At 41.3% G+C, this 21,005-nt stretch overlaps 1 protein-coding gene across 17 annotated transcripts in view; it reads left to right on the top strand.

The window, feature by feature from the left end:
- DLGAP1 (DLG associated protein 1) overlaps positions 1–21,005 on the top strand; it is a 365,353-nt gene that overhangs the window by 327,475 nt on the left and 16,873 nt on the right. For all 17 annotated transcript variants that reach the window (XM_015855355.3, XM_015855353.3, XM_085539647.1 and 14 more), the window contains 2 exons: positions 12,857–13,230; positions 15,737–15,828. In XM_015855355.3, coding sequence (XP_015710841.2) covers positions 12,857–13,230; positions 15,737–15,828 — 466 coding nt within the window. The remainder of the gene's footprint in view (positions 1–12,856; positions 13,231–15,736; positions 15,829–21,005) is intronic.

The following is a 21,005-nucleotide window of genomic DNA, read 5'->3' as shown; positions in this document are numbered from 1 at the left end:
GTCTCAAAGAAAACTGCTTGCAGTGGCCTAGTTGGCTGTTAATACATAGCACATTCAATGCATGTATAGAGAAGTCAAATGAATGGGGTATCAAAGAAAATAGGACTCATCCACTGTCCTAAGCACTAAATTGGGGAAAATTCTAAGAAAGACCTTTTTTGTTTTGTGAGTAGGTGTCACTCCTGGTGTACATGGTTTGGGCAGCAATTTTATACACAAAAGAATGGCATTATGGAAGTAATAAGCTGCCTTTGAAATTATTAAAATCTGATTGTTGACATCTTGCTAATAGTTCTGCAGGAAGGGAAGGCTGCGCCCTGAGACTTCTTAGGCCTAGGTGAGTTCATGTATATATTTTGTTGCTGTTTTCTTCAACCAAGTTATTCAACAAAAACACCTTGAACAGTCTTTAATACCCTTGCTAGACTTTAATGGCTGAAGAGACCTACCTGGCACCTTGATAGACTCCAAAGCAAAAAAAAAAAAAAGTCATGGAAAGAGACTGCAGGTTCAGTGTGTAACAACCTCCGCTCTACACCAAAGTTCTCTCTAAATGTCCAAATTCTCCTGAAGTATTGAGTTGCCTTTCTAGAATAACTCTTAATCTGGATAACCTTAGTCCCAAATCAAATCAGGATGCATTGATTCAGCTTAAAATGCTTCCAAAATGCAAAAATTTTTTGGAATTATAGCTCTTCTGAGAAATGTCCAAGTAACCAGAAATATATATATCCTGCAGAAGCTGGCATCCCGTGACTTTGACGGGTACACTTTTGGCTGGGTAAGGAGGTGGCTGGAGGGCCAGGCTCAGAGAGTGTTGGTGACTGGAGTTAAATCCAGCTGGAGACTGGTCATGAGTGGTGTTCCCCAGGGGTCGGTGCTGGGGCCTGTCCTCTTCAACATCTTTGTTGATGACTTGGATGAGGGCATTGAGTGCACCCTCAGTAAGTTCGCAGATGACACCAAATTGGCGGGGAGTGTTGATCTTCCTGGGGATAGCGAGGCCCTACAAAGGGATCTGGACAGGCTGGAGAGCTGGGCTGAAGCCAATGGGATGAGGTTCAACAAGACCAAGTGCCATGTCCTGCACATCGGCTACAACAACCCTGGGTGACGCTACAGGCTTGGGGTGGAGTGGCTGGAAGACTGCACAGAGGAAATTAATCACTGGAAATGTTATTAATCTTAAATATATAATTTTCCTCAGTTCCCAAGTTGCTAATGTACACCCTTCATTTTTGCACATGCATTTGTTTATCATTTGTTAACAGACAATTCATGAAAAGCAAATGTTGGCATGTGTATAATTAATCATCTGTACATTTTAATTATTTGGGTTTTTTGTGCTGAGTAATTGGTGTTTGACAGTGATACTGTTCTGACTCTGTAATTTGATGTGAATAACAATTAATGAATAAACACATTATCAACGAAGTTAACTGAGCAGATCAAGCTGCAACTATTAGGACAGCTATTCTTCAAACGTCAGTGCAAAGAGAAATTGAGATCATATGAAGTTTTGCAAGCAAAGAAATAGGGGTATAGCTGAACAGAGCAGCCTGAGCCACGATGGTCATTTCCAACCTGAGCAATTCTACGATTCTAACAGGTTGCATGTTGCTCTGCTGAGCATCCTTGTTTTCACACAAAATGCACAGTTATTTGCATCAGTTTGTCTGTTTTCTCCACCAGCCACTTTGGTCATGAGGATTCAGACTTGATTCTGTCCCTTTCTTTTGCATCCCATATGCCTTCAGGAGCGTGTTCCATCAGAGGCTTGGGTGACCTTCTGATTCACAGTGAGCCAGCGAAGTCTCAAAGGCTCTGATTTTGATTGCAAAAGAAATGTTGTATGTAGGAGGAATGGGTGTGTGCAATAAATGGGTCTTTTATTAGAAGGATAATTAAAGAAGATGGCATTTCAAGCTTGGGCAGAATATGGTAGGGGGAGAACATAACAACCGGATCATTGGTTAAAAACTTAATCCAGGCTCTTTCCTGCATCCTGTGCACTTAGAGTTGTGGAGGATTTACTATGTGCATGTGAGACTATGGATTTGTGGATTAGCTTTGTTGGCATTTGCAGAGGTCTGGTATTGGCCTTGTGATCTTCAGAAAGCACTTCTGTAGTCAAGAGATTCAAAAGGTACTTTGAAGTGTCAAAACTCATGTGGGTGTGTTTACTTTCTCTTTTTGTGTATTAAGTAGGTGGCCTGGATTTACCTTTTAACCAAGCCTGCATAAAATGTCTGGGTTTAACTTTTAACTAAGCCAGCATACAATGCATCTTTAATTTTTTACAATTATGTAAATGCAAGAAATGCTAGAATTATTGCATAGTCTAGGAGATGGGGAGAAAGGAGTTCTGTCCCAGTCTGAGATCATGAGCACTGATTTTGAAACCTTTAGCTAAAGGAAATTGTAATTGAAAGAGGAATCCTACATGTGTTTGGGAGAGAAAACTTTGTTCACGTTCACCTTTCAATATGGCAATGCCACTTTGTCCGTGTTAAAATTATGTATAATAAGCACTGACTTTTTCCATTAGCATGATATAACATGAATTCAACCATCAGGGTTTCGGGATCATGTTAGCAGGTTTTAAAATCCCACTGTCACTAAACTGACTCGTTTTGCAATAAATCATAGTGAGGAAGGTATAAAGGGAAAAAAGAAAATGCACCAGAATATCATCAGATGTGTAGCTGATGTGTCCATGGAAGTTGTGCCTGACATCTCCTACGAACTGTGAATCTGAACTTCTTCAAGGCCTCTTTTATATGCATTTATTTAAGGAGTGTAAAAGTATGTGGGATGATGGGGATGTCTCTTGCTTCAGTATTGTGACTTGAGGCTTGCTCTGTCCTCATATGTGTGTGGCAAGTCTATCGTCCTCCTCTGTCTAAATCTGGGAATTGGTGCTGGCTCAGGGCTCCCAACAAGACATGATTGTTGTCTTCAGATTTACTGAAATACATAGAATCATAGAATTCTTATGGTTGGAAAATTCCACTATGATTATCTAGTCCAACTGTCAGCCCATCTCCATCATAACTACTAAATCATATCCCTACATCTCCATACTGCATAGTAATCTGTGTACTGAGGTGGACTGCATTTGAGATGTCAATATATTTTGTGTCGACGCTCAGGCTGATCAACAGGAATTGCTCATTCCAATCCAGTGTTTTGAACTAGTATGTTGAAATATCAGGTAGGACTCTTTTTGTGGGGGGAAAAGAAAAAGCAATAAAATAAAATAATGAGGTCATTCATGGTGACCTCAATCCTGCCCCTGGGCAAGGCCATATTTTCTTAGTCTGAACACAGTATGGAAAGATGAGAACCAGGTTTTGGTTTACGTTTTAATTCCTATCAACACCGAATATATATTTGACATATGTTCTTAACATGCCTTCTTTACCAAATTATTCCTCCCCCTGTTAATGTCTACGGGCTTGAGTCAGTTTTGCTAGTTTACCTGAAATTCTACGAAAGACAGGTACAATTTCTTGTGTAAACTCCTTATCTACATTTCCTTGTCATTTGAGAACAGATTGGATTGTCCCAGACAGGTGACTTCCAACCTGAAAACTGTGCCTTGACCTCCAGACAGGCAGAATTTCTCATCTGGGCCATAACTCTGTCTCAAGCAACAAGACACTCTCGTGCCTGAAGCATAGTTTTGCTCACAGTTCTTCCCTTCCTTCTTCCTGCTTCAAGTAGCTCTTGCGTTTGTTTTTTGGGTAACTTGCTTGTTTTAGACATTCCTACCTGGACTGGAACGCCCCAAATCCAGTAAGAATGTAGTACTGATTACATGAAAAAAACTCAGTATTTCCCTGTTTAAACAGATGTTCTTGCTCAATGCCCACGTGATTCTTTCCTGAACTCTGTGTTTTTTTGGTTTTTTTTGGTTTTTTTTACATTTATTTGTAATTCTCTATGAGAAAAATATAGTGTGATCTTAAACCTGCGTGACTTGCATGAGTCATAGCAAACCGCGCTGCAGCAGAAAATAAAAGGGTATAAATCAATTCCCATGGTTCTTCCTGGAAATTTATAGCAGCTAAAAAGTTGTTCATGTGCTTTTATCAATCACATTCTTCTTACAGATTGTAGTGGCTCTTATTTTCTTGTCTTTGGTGTTTGTGCAGTTTCTTTCCAACTGGTCTGATTTTATCACAGCATCCCTTCACTGCTGTCACCTGAATTTTAACACCTAGCTAACTAATAGAAACAGTATGACATAAAATTCTCAAACCAAATTGAGAGGTGGACTTTAGAAACAATGTGAGACCGCTAAAGCTTTGGTGGCAACAGAGGCTTGTGTATTCACTTCTTTGAGATGGGTTCTTTAAGTCAATTGCTGGATCATAAGAAAGCAAAACCTACACTTATCAAACCATGAGGTAGTTTGCCTAATAATATAGGGGGCTACTATACCAAAAATAGTAAATTCTATTGCATATGGGTTGTTTTAACTCTATTTGAATAGCGTTTGTCAGAGCAATGTCCTTCTGTATTGCTTCAAAGCTTCTGAACAGCCTTAGGGTTGAGTAACATTCAAAACTGGTGTACCCACATTTCTGTACTTGCTATATTTACTAGTCCCATAATGACCGAAGGAATATAACTGTTCTCTATGTATAAACCTGCCTTGTTGTGCAGAGGTTTCCCATTGCGGGTCACTATAGAAAGTTTGTTAGTAAAAATGCTGATCACTGTGTTCTGTGTTTTACTGTATCTGTTTAAATAACACCAGATATAAAAGTAAGCGAGCCGCACAGGCACAAATTAATTCGAACAGACCAGCCCTGAGAACTGATTTTGACTGAGAAAATTAAAGAGGGCTTTTAATCTTCACAGATTTTCATCAGTTTAATTTATACCTGTACAGTTTCCAGTGCATTCAAATGGACGTAACTGATAACAGTGTGTAGCTTGTTTGCACACTGTGGCATAAAAGGAAATCAGTTTTAAATCAGTGAACTGATACAGTTAATTTGGATAAACTCTTTGAATGAATCACTGTTACTTCCACTGTATTTTCATTTGTTGTTTTGTTGTGTTGTTTTTTTTTAAAAAAAAAAAAGACTTTATCAGTCATATCCATGTCTAAACTTGTCCACATCAAGGGTGGATTTGCAGCAATTTAAACTAATTGATTTCTAAGCCAATTTAGATGCATCAGTAATCAAATTCTGTGAGAGCAGCTTGATGTCAGTGTGTGCAATGATACAGAATTCTGCTTACCCTACCTTACATTTATTAACTATTCAGAAAACCACTGGGAGTAAGAACCAGTAGAAGCTTGCTTTCATGCTAACATCAGCATCAAACAAAGAAGTGTGTTTCTAGACTGAAGAGCCAGGAATGACTTTTACAGTCATTTTTTCATCAGACAAGAATCACATGTCGAAGTGTCAGTAATGTTGAGAACCGGGATATCCAACTGTATTAATATGTGGCCAGCTTAAATTCTTCATGATCAGATTACTTGGAGATAATTAGCCTGCTTAAATCTCCTCGAGGTTCACAGACTAGTTCCTGGGATTCACAGATTTGGAAGAGAGAAGGAGAATCCTAATTATTCTCTAGTCCTATCTCCTACGTGGCTAAAGCTGAGCAATTGCACCCTGCAGTTTTTCCATCAAAGTCATGACAAGCTCCTCCTAAAATGAGGGACTACTGAACCTGCTTTGTCATCACTTGGTTCCCATGTCACAGACAGAGGATGGAGAGCAGAGGATCAAGAAGGACATAATAGGCTGCCCAGGGAGGTGGTGCAGTCATTGTCCGTGGAGGTGTTCAAGAATTGTGTGGATATGGCACTGAGGGATGTAGTTAGTGGGCATGGTGGGGGTGGGCTGATGGTTGGACTAGATGATTATAGTGGTCTTTTCCAGCCTTAATGATTCTGTAAAGCAGTGCTTGTCAAAGAATGAAGTAGGGCACACAGTTGTGAGAGCTTTACTATGTGGGCTTGGTCCTGACCACACACCTTCAGGTTTGACAGGGTGCAAGTCTCCTGTGTATTGGCCGTTCAGATATTAAACATCCAATTTGTAATTGAAGGGAAATCATACATACAAAAGTACATTAAAATGTCCAGAAGCTGTTGTTCCAAATACTACATGGCCGTTTTGAGAAGCAGCACTGACATCATCATGCCCAAGCAAAATGGCAAACGTGGGCTCGACTTCAGCAGACTCACTGCACGACTGTGTGCTGAATGAGCTACAGGCATAGCCTGAAAATGAGATTGTGCATTTGCCGCTCAGGTCAAATTTTCAAGAATCCAGATCCAATTCAGAAATAAGAGAGAGTTTTTCATGTGATTAGCCCCAAGAGCTTGCAATGTGCAGCCCAAGTCTTTACATTCAACTGTATGTTTGGTGGCCCTGCCAGGCAGGGGGGTTGGAACTACATGATCCTTGAGGTCCCTTCCAACCCGGGTCATTCTGTGATTCTGTGATTCTGTGTGTGTGATTCAACTGTTCCTCAGTCGTCAAAGAAACAAAAAGAAAAAGAACAAGATTGATAAGTTTTTCAGAGCATGTTTGAGTGTAAAGCATTCGATTTGAATCTGCCTAGCTCACATGGCCAAATGCTTGTAGGAATTTCAACCCTTTGTCTTGCTTAGAATCCAGACAGTGGGTCATGCGTTGTGTTTTTACTTAGGTAGCTGCTTACATTTATGTGTCTGGTTTGGGTTAGTGCAACACCACATTAAAAACAACAACAACAAAAACCAACCCAAACCATTTTGTTTTATTGCCAGAGGGAAAGGGATGCAAATTCTGGAATTTGAGTGTGCTGCAGTAACGCATAACAAAATGTTATATCAAAGTGCCAGTGAAGTTGCTTCCTGGAAAATACATGGGAAAAGGATCGGGCTGCATATTATTACATTTATTTACTGTTATGCTTCCCTGGTCTTGGTGGGATAAGCTGCTATATTTCAGATTGTTTGCTCTGCTTTCCTTAAGTGCTTTTCATGATACGAATGCACTGATATTCAGAAAGATCATGAACTTCTTACTGTGGTGATTTGATGGCATGGAAGTTCTGCAGCACAGAATTTCTAGATAGCCATTTTTGATCTAAGATCCAGTGTTTCTTGTTTTCTATCACTGCTCTCACAGTGAGGAGCATGAGGGATTTGATGAAGCATTTAGGTGCAGAAAACATTTGAGCAGTACAGTACAGTTGTTTTAAGCTATTATTCAAGTAATGTTTCCCTGTGTTTTTTCAACACATCTTGTGGACCAATGGCTGGGATCGAGCCCTTCAAAAAAGCACCATCACCACATGCATAGTGAGATCTGGGCTGTGCACATGGCCATGTTCTGTCTTCAGAAAATATAAAGCCAAGCCCTTAACTGCTCAAGGCCAGTGCAGATCATGGCTTTTTTAAGAGCAAAATGTAATCACCCAACCTAGCAACTATTCTCTTGGGTAATAACTATCAGTTTATGTGAAATATTTTCCTTGAGCTTCAGCTTCTTATAGACTTGTCTGCTTTGAGGCCAAATCAGCTGAAGTTGTGCACTCTTAGTGTAATGGTAAATTTTAATGTATAGAGTTCAGCTACGGCTACACAGTAGAAAAGGTGAAGTGGGTCTCGTAGGAAACCTATGTGCAATGAATTTTTCTCAGTGTATCCATAATTCGTGGTGATATCACAGTGATAAATGACATTTAGCAGACACCTTCATCTGTCTCACCTGTTCTCTGTACACTAATTCAGCTTTCCTGGGACAGCAATTAAACTTCTGACTGGCATCAGCAGGTTCCAGCAGCAGCCATTAAAAGAAAAAAACAATAAATCTGGTAGAGAAATACTCACCTGTCATACACTGACAGCACACATGCAGATTTTGTAACTCATTCTCATTTGAGATACAGGATGAGCCATGGTCAGGCTTGGGTTTCAGGAGCCCCTTAGTGCATGCAGCTGGAAAGTTGCAAGCAAACCATTCCAAACTTGCAAAATGGACAGCAGCACAGGCTTTTAGACCTCAGGGTACTGGGGACATTAGATGTGCAGTACAGATTGTTTACATACTTTGTGTAGTTGTCAATTGTGTGTTTCTACCTTTGGTGTACCTTAAGCTTTTGTTGGCTGAGATTTAAGGCTTGGCAGTGGTGGAGACATGGAAAAAACATGGCATTGGCAGAAGTCCTGATGGCACAGTGCAGAGATTTCAGTAGTTCTCTTTTGGGATAATGACATCCATAACTCACTCAGGTATTATTCCCTCAGGCAGTCTAGAACTTCTTAGGAAAATCTTTAATTCAGTTTATTTTTAATGGTCTCTGTTTCCTCAGAAGCCATCTGTGCTTTGAGAATAGTTGTTGTTTTTTTGTATATATATTAAGAAAACACGTGCTCCATTTTCATACCTACTCCTTGCACATGAAAACAAATATATAGGATCTAAAACTCAATTTCTAAGTATTTACTCCACCCTCACCTCCTCCCCCCTCCAAACCTCAACAAAGCAGGGAAATATATGCACAGTAAAGAGAACATCAGCTCTGTTGGAATGTACCAAGGCAAATCATGCCCTGAACCTCTGTGCGGAGAGCTCAGGGACTGCAGCTCTGAAGTCTCAGCTCTGCATGGATGTGCCTGCATTGCCCCCCATCCCGTCCCCAAGGCCTACCTCACTGTACAGGTATGTGGGAGAATTGGTGCAGCATACCTTTACACAGGAGTTCAGTCATAACGATGAGGTCTATCAGCAGAGGGTGGAGGAGCTCTTACCTCATTAATACTTAATTGTGTACATGCTGTGTATTTTGCTGCTCCTTCTTCTCAAGAGAAGCACCATTATTTTAGTTGACTTTAAATTTGTACACTCGTTTATCCTTGCATTTGTTAACCAAGTTCACCTGAGACTGCCAAGTCAGAGAGGGGAAGATGTTGCTCGCCTATCTCATCCCGAACTGCTCAAAGCACTGTGTGAATCTGATCCCTTTGCAAATGTTAATCTGCCTTGGGGTTCTCTTGAGCACCCATTCACTGGGCTAAAACTCTGAGTTTGAGTGCTGATGTTTGCTCCCGAGGGCTCATCTCCCTAGTGAGCATGTTTAAACAACTGAAGTGCTCTTACAATGAAACATTCAAATTCAAGTCTTTATTATTATGCAATCTGGGATTATTATACTTTTTTTTTTTTTCATCATTACACTTCCTTCTGAACCGGGTGGTTGACACTCCCTGTTTCAAATTCCTGTCCCATGAGCTAGTTGTTTGGAAATACTGGCTGGGAGGACAAACACCGTGACTATTTTTTGTTAATCTGGGGAAAGTTCTTTTCCTCTCAGTGTCTGGGATTAAACTGTAACTCAAAGGCAGAGCTACAGATGTAGAATCAAGATCAGAACGAGGAGAGCAGTGCTGAGAGGATGGAAAGAGCTGGGAACAAGGGGCTGACTTGAGGTGCTTTGGGAGCCTGGGTTTCCTTGCACATGATTTAACTCATTCTTGGACCAAACCTTGAGAATGCCCCAGCACAAGAATGGATACCTGCTGCAGCAGAATCATAGAATGGCTCAGGTTGGAAAGGACCTCAAAGGCCAGCCAGTTCCAACCCCATGCTGTGGGCAGGGCTGCCACCCACTAGATCAGGCCGTCCTTGGTGCTATAAAGTAATACAGAAAACTATATTGCGACAAACTAAGCATTTATACACACACTTGCTGTTCAGAAAAAGTTATTTCTGATTAACTCCATACCTAAACAGTTTTAATGACAAATGAGTCTGCTTCGACTTGACTCTCCAGTCAGATCAGTTTGAGTACAGAACTTCACTCCTTGATCCATGTCCAAGAACACATGTATTGGGAATTACGGAGCCCTTTAAATTCACTTCCTGGTGTTAATTAAACAAACTCTCAAATGTAAAACCCTCTGAATGTCCCCTGAGTGAAGATTTCTCTGTCTTTTCCACACACCCTGTGATACTGTGATGTTCTCTGTCAGAGACCTTCTACCCACCTGTGGCACTGAGTGGCCACTATCTCCTCTTGCCCACAACACAGCATCTTCCTGCACCTACCCAGTGCTCTAACTGGGCAGCTCCAGGGTTTTGTTCTTTCTCTTAGGGAGAGTTTCCTTTTAATCTTCTAGCACCTTTGCATTGAAAATCACCCAGTGAAATACAGGCAGGTCCTTCGGGTTGCCATACCACTCACTGCTAGGTTCTTGAAAAGTGCCTAGAGAAACCCAGTGCAACAGATCCCTTTTGCTGTCATAGTTCAGCCACTGGGACAGCTCAGGCAGCTCCAGCGCTGAGCAAACAGCTGCAGCCAGAGAGCTGTTTTGTTGTCATTGCTGTACAGGAGTGGTGGGAGCTTGCATCATTTCCAGTAACTGAGCGCCTGGGGATCTTTTATGACTTGCACGCTTTGCTTCTCTGGAGCTGTACAGTGTGTGCTGTGTGACTCCAGGAAACCAAGGATTTGTTTTGACTTGCTGAAACAACGTTTGCTGTTTCTCTTTACAATTTCACCGTATGACTTGTCAATCCTCTCCCCCACTTAATAACTTCGCATTTAATTAGCTGAGTGCAAACATCTTTCACTGCAGCGTGGATTAGGCTCCTCATTGAGTGCGTTTACCAGCAGAATGAAAGACATCTCAATCAGGGGGTTCTGTATTTGTCCTGCACTGACCAGAGCGGCTGGTAGCTGTCAATGGACAGTAGCTGTTGACTTTCTGTCCCTTCAAGGATGATCAGTGACATGGGGACCAGTCATGTTGGGGTTTTCTTTTTATTTTACAGTCTCCCCATTAAGAACACTGCTGGAGTGTGTTTTGTTATCTGCTAAGTAGGAAAAGTGACATCTGTGTACCTTGCAAGGATGTCCTGAAGGTGCTGCTGTCTGCCCAGGAGTTCCACAATGTCCTTACTCAGCATATTTTAAATGGGGCATTTTTTACATTGCTGACTTGCAAGGTAGCATGGCACACAAACCTCTATTAGATGAGCTTGGAACAGGCTTGCCAAAGCATTACCTGGATATATGAGTGAATCTATAAGTTTTAAATTCTTCAGTGGTAGATTTCAGTTTGCATTTCCACCACTCAGAGAACATTTCTGCAGGCCATGAGCCACTTGGGTTGCTTCTGGGATCCCACAGCCTCAGCAGCAGCCTCCACAATTCTGTGTAAGTCTGCTTGTGCTGCAGCAAGAGCAGCCAGTTTCCCTAAGAGTACACAGTCACAACAAATGCTTTGTGTCAGCATTAAAACCACTGAAGGGCTGTGCAAAATTCACACGCCTCTGTAGATTTGTCATCTTTCCTGCTAGTTCCATAGGTTTGTCTTGTGGTAAGCACTTTTTAAAAGCACCTTTAACCCCTATAAACTTCACTTCCTGGGAGTTAAAGTTTGACAAGTTCATTTTCATCTATCCATCTCTTCTGTCCAAGATGCCGTGGTTTCTGTTTGATTCTTCAGAAGTGAATCATAACCAGTTTCAAAACGCTCACAACCTCTGCAAAATGCTCTTTTTCCATTAGCATTTAAAGGGTTTAACATAGGTTCAGACATGTTATCAGAACCTCAGACCAGAGTTCTTAAAAAAATCCTGTGATTTTGTGCCCTGCAAACACCCTTTACGCTGCAACCATTCCTGCAACTATTGGGAGATACATGAGGTGTGCGGATCTGAGCTAGTCAAATTAATGCCATAATGGCTTCTGGCTCTACAAGCACACACAGTGCAAAGAGGGAGCAGAACAGCTGTAGCAGACCTACCTTTCATGTGGGTGGCATAGACGTCTGCCAATTAAAATGAATCATTTCTTGCCATATGATTATTGTTAATAAGAATTTATGTTAACGTGTTTGTGTCTGAACTTTTTGCAGGTTAATGCCTGCATTTATTTGCTTAAAAAAAAATAGAGCATATCATGATTGTTTTTTATTCTTAATGGACCTTCTTTCTTCATCTGAAAGCATTCCAGGACTTCAGCAAAGCAGAGCTGCCAACTATCCCTTAAAGGAATATGTTTTTAGATCTCCATGCAGTGCATTCTGTAGGTAATTCTGCATACATCAGCCAAAAGTTTCTAATCTGTGAACCTCAAAATAAGCTGCTATGTCCATATAGAAGCACATACAATGAGAGCATGGCCATCAACATGTGAAAAGGAGTCCTCATAAACTTTCTTTCTTGATGCAAACGTTTATTCTTATGCTTTCCTTTATGAAGTTCCACCAACTGACAGGCTTTAGACATCAACTACATTACATTAACTCCTTTTGTGCAAAATTAAGCTTTTTTTTCAATTTACACATCTATGTTTCTTATGAGAAATAAGAGCAGCAAAATATTATCTTAAACATGCCCTCCTTGCAAGACAGTTTAAAATATCTGAGTAGGCTGCCCAAAATTTGAAACAATTTATAACAAGAAATACACAAGTTCAAGCATGATGAGCATCAAGTCTTGAACCTTGGATGGCTTTAGGATCTCTCTCTGAACAAAGAAATGTAACTTAAAAATTATTTAATAAATAAAAGTGTTAGTAAATAGAGTGGGGCAGGGCGGAGAAAATAAAAACAATTGCATTAAAGTTGCATGAAGTATTTACATGAGCTGGGTTAATCTGCTGGAGTCTCTTCCTTGTGATTCCTATCTGGAAGTTATGGCCATAACAAACAGTTTGGTGGAATGAGTTTTTCACCCGCTGGACATAGAAGAGGTAGCAGAAAACATGATGGAGAACACTCCTTACCTCTGCTCTGTCCACGCTCATGGTGTTTTAAGATGATATTTGCATACATTTTCCCTGCAATGTCAATAAATCAAGAACTTTCATGTTTTTTTTTTTCCAGTGTCATCCTGCATTACCACCTATAAGAAGACACCTCCTCCAGTCCCACCGAGAACTACCACCAAACCATTCATTTCTATCACAGCCCAGAGCAGCACAGAGTCTGCCCAAGATGCATATATGGATGGGCATGGACAGAGGGGAGATATCATCAGTCAGTCTGGACTTAGCAACTCCACTGAGAGCTTGGACAGTATGAAGGCACTAACAGCAGCTATTGAAGCTGCTAATGCTCAGATCCATGGCCCAGCAAGTCAACATGTAGGGAACAACACTGCCACTGTCACCACCACCACAACCATTGCCACTGTTGCAGTAGAAGATAGAAAGAAGGACCACTTCAAGAAAAATAGATGCTTATCTATCGGAATACAGGTACAGAATGGTATTTAGATTATATGCATGCCATTGTTTTGTGTTTCTACATTTGTTTTACTGCTTGTTAAACAATGTTTTTTTTTTTCTTCTTTTCCTGTCAGGTGCCTATTAGAATTTCCAGCAGCTTAATCATGCTATGTGGTACTAACAGTGTTTACTAATTTATCACAAAAACATCAGATGTGAGGATTTAAGTTTCCTTGCTGCCTGTTATTCAGCTCTGTTAAATTACACACATGAGCACTAATCTATGAATCATAACACAGCGGGGGTAAGAAAGGCATGAATTAAATCATTGAAAGGGAATGTGTAAAACAATGATTTACATTACACTATCACCCAAAAAATATTTTCATCCAGTCTCACTGAATTAATTGTCACTGCTTATTCATGCATTTCGTAATGACCGGTGGCTGCTCGAATGAGGCAGCATTGTTTCCAACCCAGACTCAAGAGCAGAGGATAAGTTCCTTCTGATTTGCCCTTGTTAAGGAAAATTACATTTTCTTACCTCTAGTGGAATGAAACAAGAAAACTAACCCTGTCAGAGTTCACTTCTATTTACAGAAAGGAGAAGAGCAAATAAACTAGGCCAATTTAATCTGCTATCTTAATTAATCTTTCCCATATCCCCCCAAAAGAATGTGCATAGAAGGCCAACTATCTGCTTGCAGGATTAGCTCTTGCAACAAAGTACCTGAACTTGCAATCAACTGAAAATCAGCACAGGTTTTGATGGGAGATGAATCCCAAGCAAACAGAATAGCAATCCACAGCTTATCAGCCTTCCCAAGAAAACATGATTTTTTTTTCCCCTGCAGATGGAGGTTGTGTTTACCACCTCCTCTGTGCCTGAACAGGCTTATCTGATTAGCAAAGCCTAAGAATTTACCGTGAAATCACTGCATCCGCCTGACAAGATAGGAGGTGCTGAGCATGCCATCCCAGGGGCAGCTGACAGACAAGCAGTGACTTTACTCACCTTGTGCTTCTTCTTGGAAGGCTGAGAGTTACTACAGCCCGTGGGTTCCATTTGCTGCCTTTCTTATACCCTTTCTCTACTTCACAGCTGTTTGGTTTATATACATTCTGAAAGAAGGGATATCTTCAGTGTTAAATGCAGGAGCAAGACCCAGATGGGACAGAGATAAAGGAACACTCTATTACTTATTGCCAAACCCAGTCAAGGCTAAGGTGCTGTTTTATTGTTGCAATCCCTCCTTTCACTGAACAAACCAACGAAGACCTTTACAGACAAAGTAATGAGTAGAAAGTAACAACATCCATGTTTGCAGTATTCCATATGAAGAGCAGTAACATGAACCATGGTTCCCAAGACACCATCTCCCATCTTTCTTTCCTGAAGGTAGCATTGGTGCCAGTAAAGAACATGGCTTTCAGGAGAAACAGGAGCCCCAGTTTGCTGAAATCTGAGGAAAACAGAGGCCCAAATACTGTTCAAGCCCCTGAAAATCTCCCTCTAAAACTGTTAAAATTACAGCTGACTAGCTTAATCAGCATACATATGGCAACCTCCCTCCACTGACTGCAATAGGAGTCAAGCTCAGAGCAGGTAAACACCTCCCTTAAATTTGGCCTACAGCAGTGCAAGCCATATTAGCCAGGAGTTTGCTTCCTTCTGTAATAAATAAACACGAAGAGCACTTGTGGTAAGAATTCCTGGTGTGTGCCCTGCACCCCTCTGTTGCTTCTAGGTCACCAGCAGCCTTTGCTGCAAACCTGTTTAACAAACAAGCAAAGTAAAGCTGTCAAAAAAGAGTTACTTCTCTCCATCAGTTTTGTAATTTAAGGAGGAATTATCACCCCAAAACCTCAGTATTTGGTAATTACCTGACTTCACTGCCTTGTTCTGAAACTCCCATCTCTCTGACCACTTTTCCTGCACAAGGAATAGCAAGGTGGTGGGGAGACGTGCTCACTTTACCTGGGGTTCTTATACACCCAAGGGTCAGAGTAGGTTCAGTGTGGTCCAAAAATGCTGTGTGCTGCCATGTTTGGGTTGGTTTTGTTGGTTTTTTTTTTTCATGTGACTAACAATCCCTTGCGTAGCATGGAGGCTTAACAACTACAGTGAGTGGAGCCATAAGGACACTACCACTTAAAGTAAATATGCCATTTTAACATGACTATGTGTGCATGTACAAAGTAACACATAACAACTACAGAATTGGAGTTGCAGATGCCCAGAGGCTCTGGCAAATCTCAGCATCCAACCTCAATAACGTGCTGGACAAACTCCACCTGCATTTCTCAGGCCTAATGTCATCTTAACAGAGATGCCTTGCAGATTAACAAAAATGATGAATATTCATGAATAACTTCAGAAATGGGCTTACCAGAGATAAACCATCCAACGGGATGAAGGTAGCTATAGCACAAGCCATATGGGCAGACACTTAGTAGCGATTACGAATAGAAATTGTAAGTATCCAGGTGATATCTCAGCCAAAATATATTCTAATAAACTGCTTATTTTTTTAAGGTTGATGGTGCTGAAGAAACTGCCAAACCAGGTGAAAATAAAGCAACCAGTAAGTTCCAGTCCATAGGAGTTCAAGTTGAGGAGGAGAAGTGGTGAGTAAAAGATAATACTGTATTCCTAAAGCAAGTAGTTGTGCTACAACTAATTTCTATGAGTCCCAGTTGAATTTAGCAAAACCTCTCAGTGGAGTAGCCGAGTATTTTCCTACAGTTTCAAAAGGCTGAGGTGACTTCAGCAAAAAGAAATGTGATGTGCAACAACCCCATCAGACTGTTACCAAGTTTGTCATTAACCTGCTAAAACAGCTCCTTCTGGTAGACATTTCTCTATGCCTTAGACCTTAGGTCCATTTACCCACAGCTCTTCCAGCGCTAAATAAATGAGCACATTAGAATAGATGCTGAAGAACCATATCCCTTCAGCCTGAGCACAAAGGCAGTAACTACCCCAAAAGGCCAACTCTCCCTCACCTCCCTCCTCCCACAAAAAATAAAAGGAGGAAAAAAAAAATTGTAAGGAATGGAAAGGAAATGAAGAGATGGCTGTTTGTAAATACCTTATTTCCAAAGTCCTCTCTCTATTGCTGCTTGTATTGCTCCAGAAAAAAAGGTAGGATTTGTCTGCAAAGGTCTGCCCTAAGGCAGCATTATCTCTGCATTGCCTGGTGGCAGCTGTGTTTTGGGGGATTTCTTGCAGATCAGGTTGAGGTTGCTGCTGCTGAGAGCAGATGGACAGGCAGCAATCCATCATGGACTTTCAGAAGTGAACAGGCTGATAAAGGACAGCCCTTAATCCTTGGAAAATGAGTGTGCTCAGGAAACAAAGGGCTTATCATCACAATTTGGCACTCATATGCTTTTTCTCATTATTTATTTCTTTTTTAAGCACACCAAAGCACAATGTATTGATTATCTGTTACAGGAATAAAACTGTAAACATGATGCCTTCCTCACTGCCCCTGCACCAAAACATCTGCAGAACCTCAGAAAAGCCCTACTGAGATGAATCCATCACAAAAGTTAAAAAAGCAAAACCTTTCAGGATTCAGAAATATTAAATAAACATCAAGTAAAATGAGAAGAATGAGACAGCAAAAAATATAAGTAACAGCAAATTGATTGTGCTTCTGTGCCAGCCTAAGCTATTAAGTGCGCTGTAGTCTGCACTAGGAAAGCTCTTTGCTTAATGCGCCAAAAGCCTGTTAAACAAAATTTGTTTTACTCCTTAGTTTCCTACTCTTTCTTCTCCCTTTCCCTCATCTCACATGATGGCCATTCTCACCCTAAGGAGTCTTCCTTCCTCACACCCTTTTAAATATTCTTCTGCACTCAGACCAAGTGAGCAAAAGTTTTTGCCTCTGTGTTGATCCAAGTGACTCAAAACCAGAGCATCGCTGGAGCAGAGCTATCCCTTCTTTCACTTTGGCTTAGACCTTTCCTTAGCCCTTCACTCTCTGCAACCTGGGCTTCATGCCAAGACAAATGACTGAATCCTCTTCCTCTTGTGCTGCTCAAGGGATAAATGTGCTAACGCTCCCTGACCACATTACAACTTGATCCATCACTTATCCTCAGTTCCTTATACCACCTGCGCTCAACTCTCCTTTTCGTACCCACTCCCCAAATGTAACTCTAAGATTTCTAGATTTTACTGAGTACCATTCTCAAGTCTTTCTCTTAGGGTAGGATGATAAAAAAATGCATACATTTCCTTCAAAACTGATCTTATGATCTTCCTGCTGTTCCTCTCTTCTCTCTCGCCTCATCTCCCTCATGGTGATATTTCTCCCCTTTCTTAATATGACCCATCTCTTCCAGAGACAAGTTTGAAAATTATTGCTAATGCAGCTGATTTCTTCAGTTCAAACCTCTTCACTAGGAGAGTGGTGAGGTCCTGGAACAGGCTGCCCAGGGAGGTTGTGGATGCCCCATCCCTGGAGGTGTTCAAAGCCAGGTTGGATGGGGCCCTGGGCAACCTGATCTAGTAAACATGGTGGCCCTTCCAGGCAGGGGGGCTGGAGCTTCATGATCCTTGAGGTCCATTCCAACCCAGGCCATTCTGTGATTTTGCGATTCTCTTTGGATTGTCTTTTCTCTGTTCCTTTGAGTCTTTCTTGGCCTCGTGCAACCACCTTGCCTTCCTCACCTACAGAAGACGATCAAATTAACCAGTTCTACTCAAAAAGAAAAGGAGAAGCCACATATTGTGCCAGGCCAACTACAACACATCTTTATTCAATAACGGCCATGTCCTTTATTGCTCTTTGTCCTATAACTCAGTGACTATTTCCAGTTTGTTGCATTTTACCATGTGTGCTCCTGGATTTCCTCCCATTACATCTTCACGCAAAAATTATCTTAGTCATACTGTCAACTGGTTATTTTACTTGGTCTTGTACTACATCACAAGAAATTCTGAATGCTGACACAGTGGCAGACTACGGGCTAAGGACGTTGGCACAGGAGAGTAAGACCATAGGTACATGTATGCATACTTCTTATATCCTCCGTCTTCTCTAGCTTCTGTGGTGATAAAGGAAGCTCTCTCCACCTTTTGGCATAGTGTAATGTCTGGTATGTGGTATACCACAGCATATAGCATGAAATGGCTTTAAGTGGTGATGTGGTAATATGATAAAAAAAATATTCTCTTCTGTGGTCTTCAAGGAACAACAAACACTTTCTTCATTTAGTTTTTTGGGTTTAATGACTTCTTACCCTGACCCCCCCTCACTCCCTTACCCCCCCCCCCCCCCCCCCCCACGCCCCCCAATAAAAAAAGGTAAAGAAAAAGAAAAAGAAAGAAAAAAAAAAAAAGACGGGTTTCAGGGACCCTCCTGCACAACCAGCCAGTCATATGCTCTAACTCAAACTTCTGAACTCCTCAGTTTCTAGAATGTAACCTTCAAAACTGTACATTACCTAAACTGAGATGGGACTGAGATTTCTTTGATTTTGGTCTGCAGCATTACCTGTCTCCCTGTGTTCTCCACAGTGGAAGCCATTCCATTGAGAAATTCGAGGGGATTTTGGTGACACAAAACAATGACAGAGGATTTGTTTCCCTGTTAAGACTCATAGTGATGAAAAAAAAGATTATGGCAGTGGTAGAGGGGGTGAATAGAGCAAAGAACTTAAGATCATGTACCCTGAAGATGTGTGGCCAAAGATCCTGCCATCAAAAGACCTCTATGTCAGGGCTGCTGTACATGCTAAGTCCCCTGTTTGCTCTATTCAGCTGATAGTGGCTGCAACTTTAACAGAGAAATACACAGCAGGAAAGAGTCAGCCAATAGGTAAAGCGAGGCAAGTCTAATCTAATGTATGAGAGTCTGACATTTGCCATGCATCAGTTGCTTTGGAATCGGCATCTGTTCTGGGGTTTTGTTTTCTGTTTGTTTCTTTAGGAAAGAAAGAAGTTCTCTGAGTTGAAATGTAAACATGTTTTTCAAAAGAACATTTAGGAGTAGGGAGTCAAATGCTAACAGGTGACGCTGCTGTTGCTGTTCAAAACACATCTACTGTTGCTCTCCATACTGGTTTATCCAGTCTGAGGTTTCGTGGCTTTCTGCACCGCAGGCCAGGTATCTGCCATAGTTCTCTGAAGCTGTAATTATTACACCTTGTGCCTGCAAGGCACAACTGAATACAAAAGGGCCAAGCCTGAAAGCAGAGGAATAAGGAAGTCTCTGTTAAAAACAATTATCAACAATTTCTGAACCTTTTTTTTTTTTCCTTCGGTAGATCCATGACTGTTCTGTGTGTGTAGAAACAATGAGCTCAACCGCTCTCCTGTTTTAAATAAGAGGAAAGAAAAAAAAAAAAAAAGAAAAAGAGAAAGAAAAAGACACATGGAACACAAATGGTATTTTGCAAGAGTAAAACATCCTGGAAATGAGTGAGGAAGCAATGTCAGAGGCTACGATTACCATCTATTAGGCAGCTCGCTTAGATGTGCTGGAGGTGGGCAGATAGTGGTTGCCTTCCTGTATTTCCGTGTCATTCAACATACATTTCCTTGGGAGTATTTTTTTAATTTTGAACTGATGCTGTATTCTATTGCCAAGTTGTTTTTCTTTTGAAGACAGATAGGTTACACAACCCAGTGCCAAGAATCTGTCGAGCAAGCCTGTAGCATACTGTTATATAGATAAAACAAAAGCAAAAGAAAGTAGGTCATTTCATTTTATTTGTTGAGTTGAGTCTGGCTTTTGGTGGTACTAGCTTATATTGAACCCCATAAGAATATAGTCCTGAAAGCTTTGAAATGTAGTGCCTCCAGCAATACGTTCTCTTGGCAATTATACCTTCATTTTTTCCACATTTGAGATTCAATGTAGTCTGAAAATGCAGGGTGTTATCTGAAACTGTAAATGGTCATCCAACCCAGAAGCAAATCAGAGTCTAGGACACTGCAGAAAGCAAAAGCAGGAATGATATGGAGGAAGGGGTATGGAGAAGGATGAGGTTGGATAGGAGCACTGCTTTTCTCCATTACTCTGGAAGGTGTGGAGGATGCCATGTACTGCCTTGGCTCACAGTGAACCCAAGCTAAGCGACTGAAAACAAATCCTGTGTAAGCATGGTGACTATGTCAGTGGGTGTGTGTATGCAGGCAAGCATGCATTTCAGTGCAGATAAGGTATTTGTCAGGTTGGTGGCCAAATTAAAGCAGTTTAAAAAACAAAACAAAACAAAACAAAACAAAAAACTAGCATAGACTAGACCGAAAAAATGCTCACTGTCAAATCAGCCTAAAGCTAAAATCTTTCTAACCATTAATACCAGTTGAACAGCTTTCTCTGCCAGGGGCCAGGAGCAGATCCTCCAAACAAGTCTAAAGGAATGTGTGCAAAAGCAGAGTGTGAAGGGTGTGTACAGGGCAATGCTTCTCCCCGCAGACCTCCCTGCTCAGCTGCTGGCTGTAAGGGACTTCCGAAACCTGTGTGTAACAGCCCTTCCCGGTCCTGTCTCCTGTGAATTTGTTCAGCTTCTCTTTGAACATATTTTTACCGTTGGCTTTCCCAGGATCCTGCGGCAATTTAATTACACATTGTGTGAAGAAGCACTTCCTTTTGCTAAATTTAAACCTGTAGGCCTCTCAGGCGTACAGCCAGCTGCCTGCCTCCCTGCAGCTCTTGCCCTCTGAGAATGGTGAGATGTCACCTAGTCGGGATGCCATCAAACTCTCATGGCCTTCCTCAGTCATCTGCTTTCTAAACCAAGAAAAGGTTTTCCTCCCATGGAAGGCATATCATTTCTCCACTTAA

Source organism: Coturnix japonica, chromosome 2, assembly GCF_054131305.1.
Source record: "Coturnix japonica strain WE chromosome 2, WE-NBRP24, whole genome shotgun sequence".
NCBI classification, from domain to species: Eukaryota; Metazoa; Chordata; class Aves; order Galliformes; family Phasianidae; genus Coturnix; species Coturnix japonica.
This window is presented reverse-complemented; position numbering and strand designations above follow the sequence as displayed.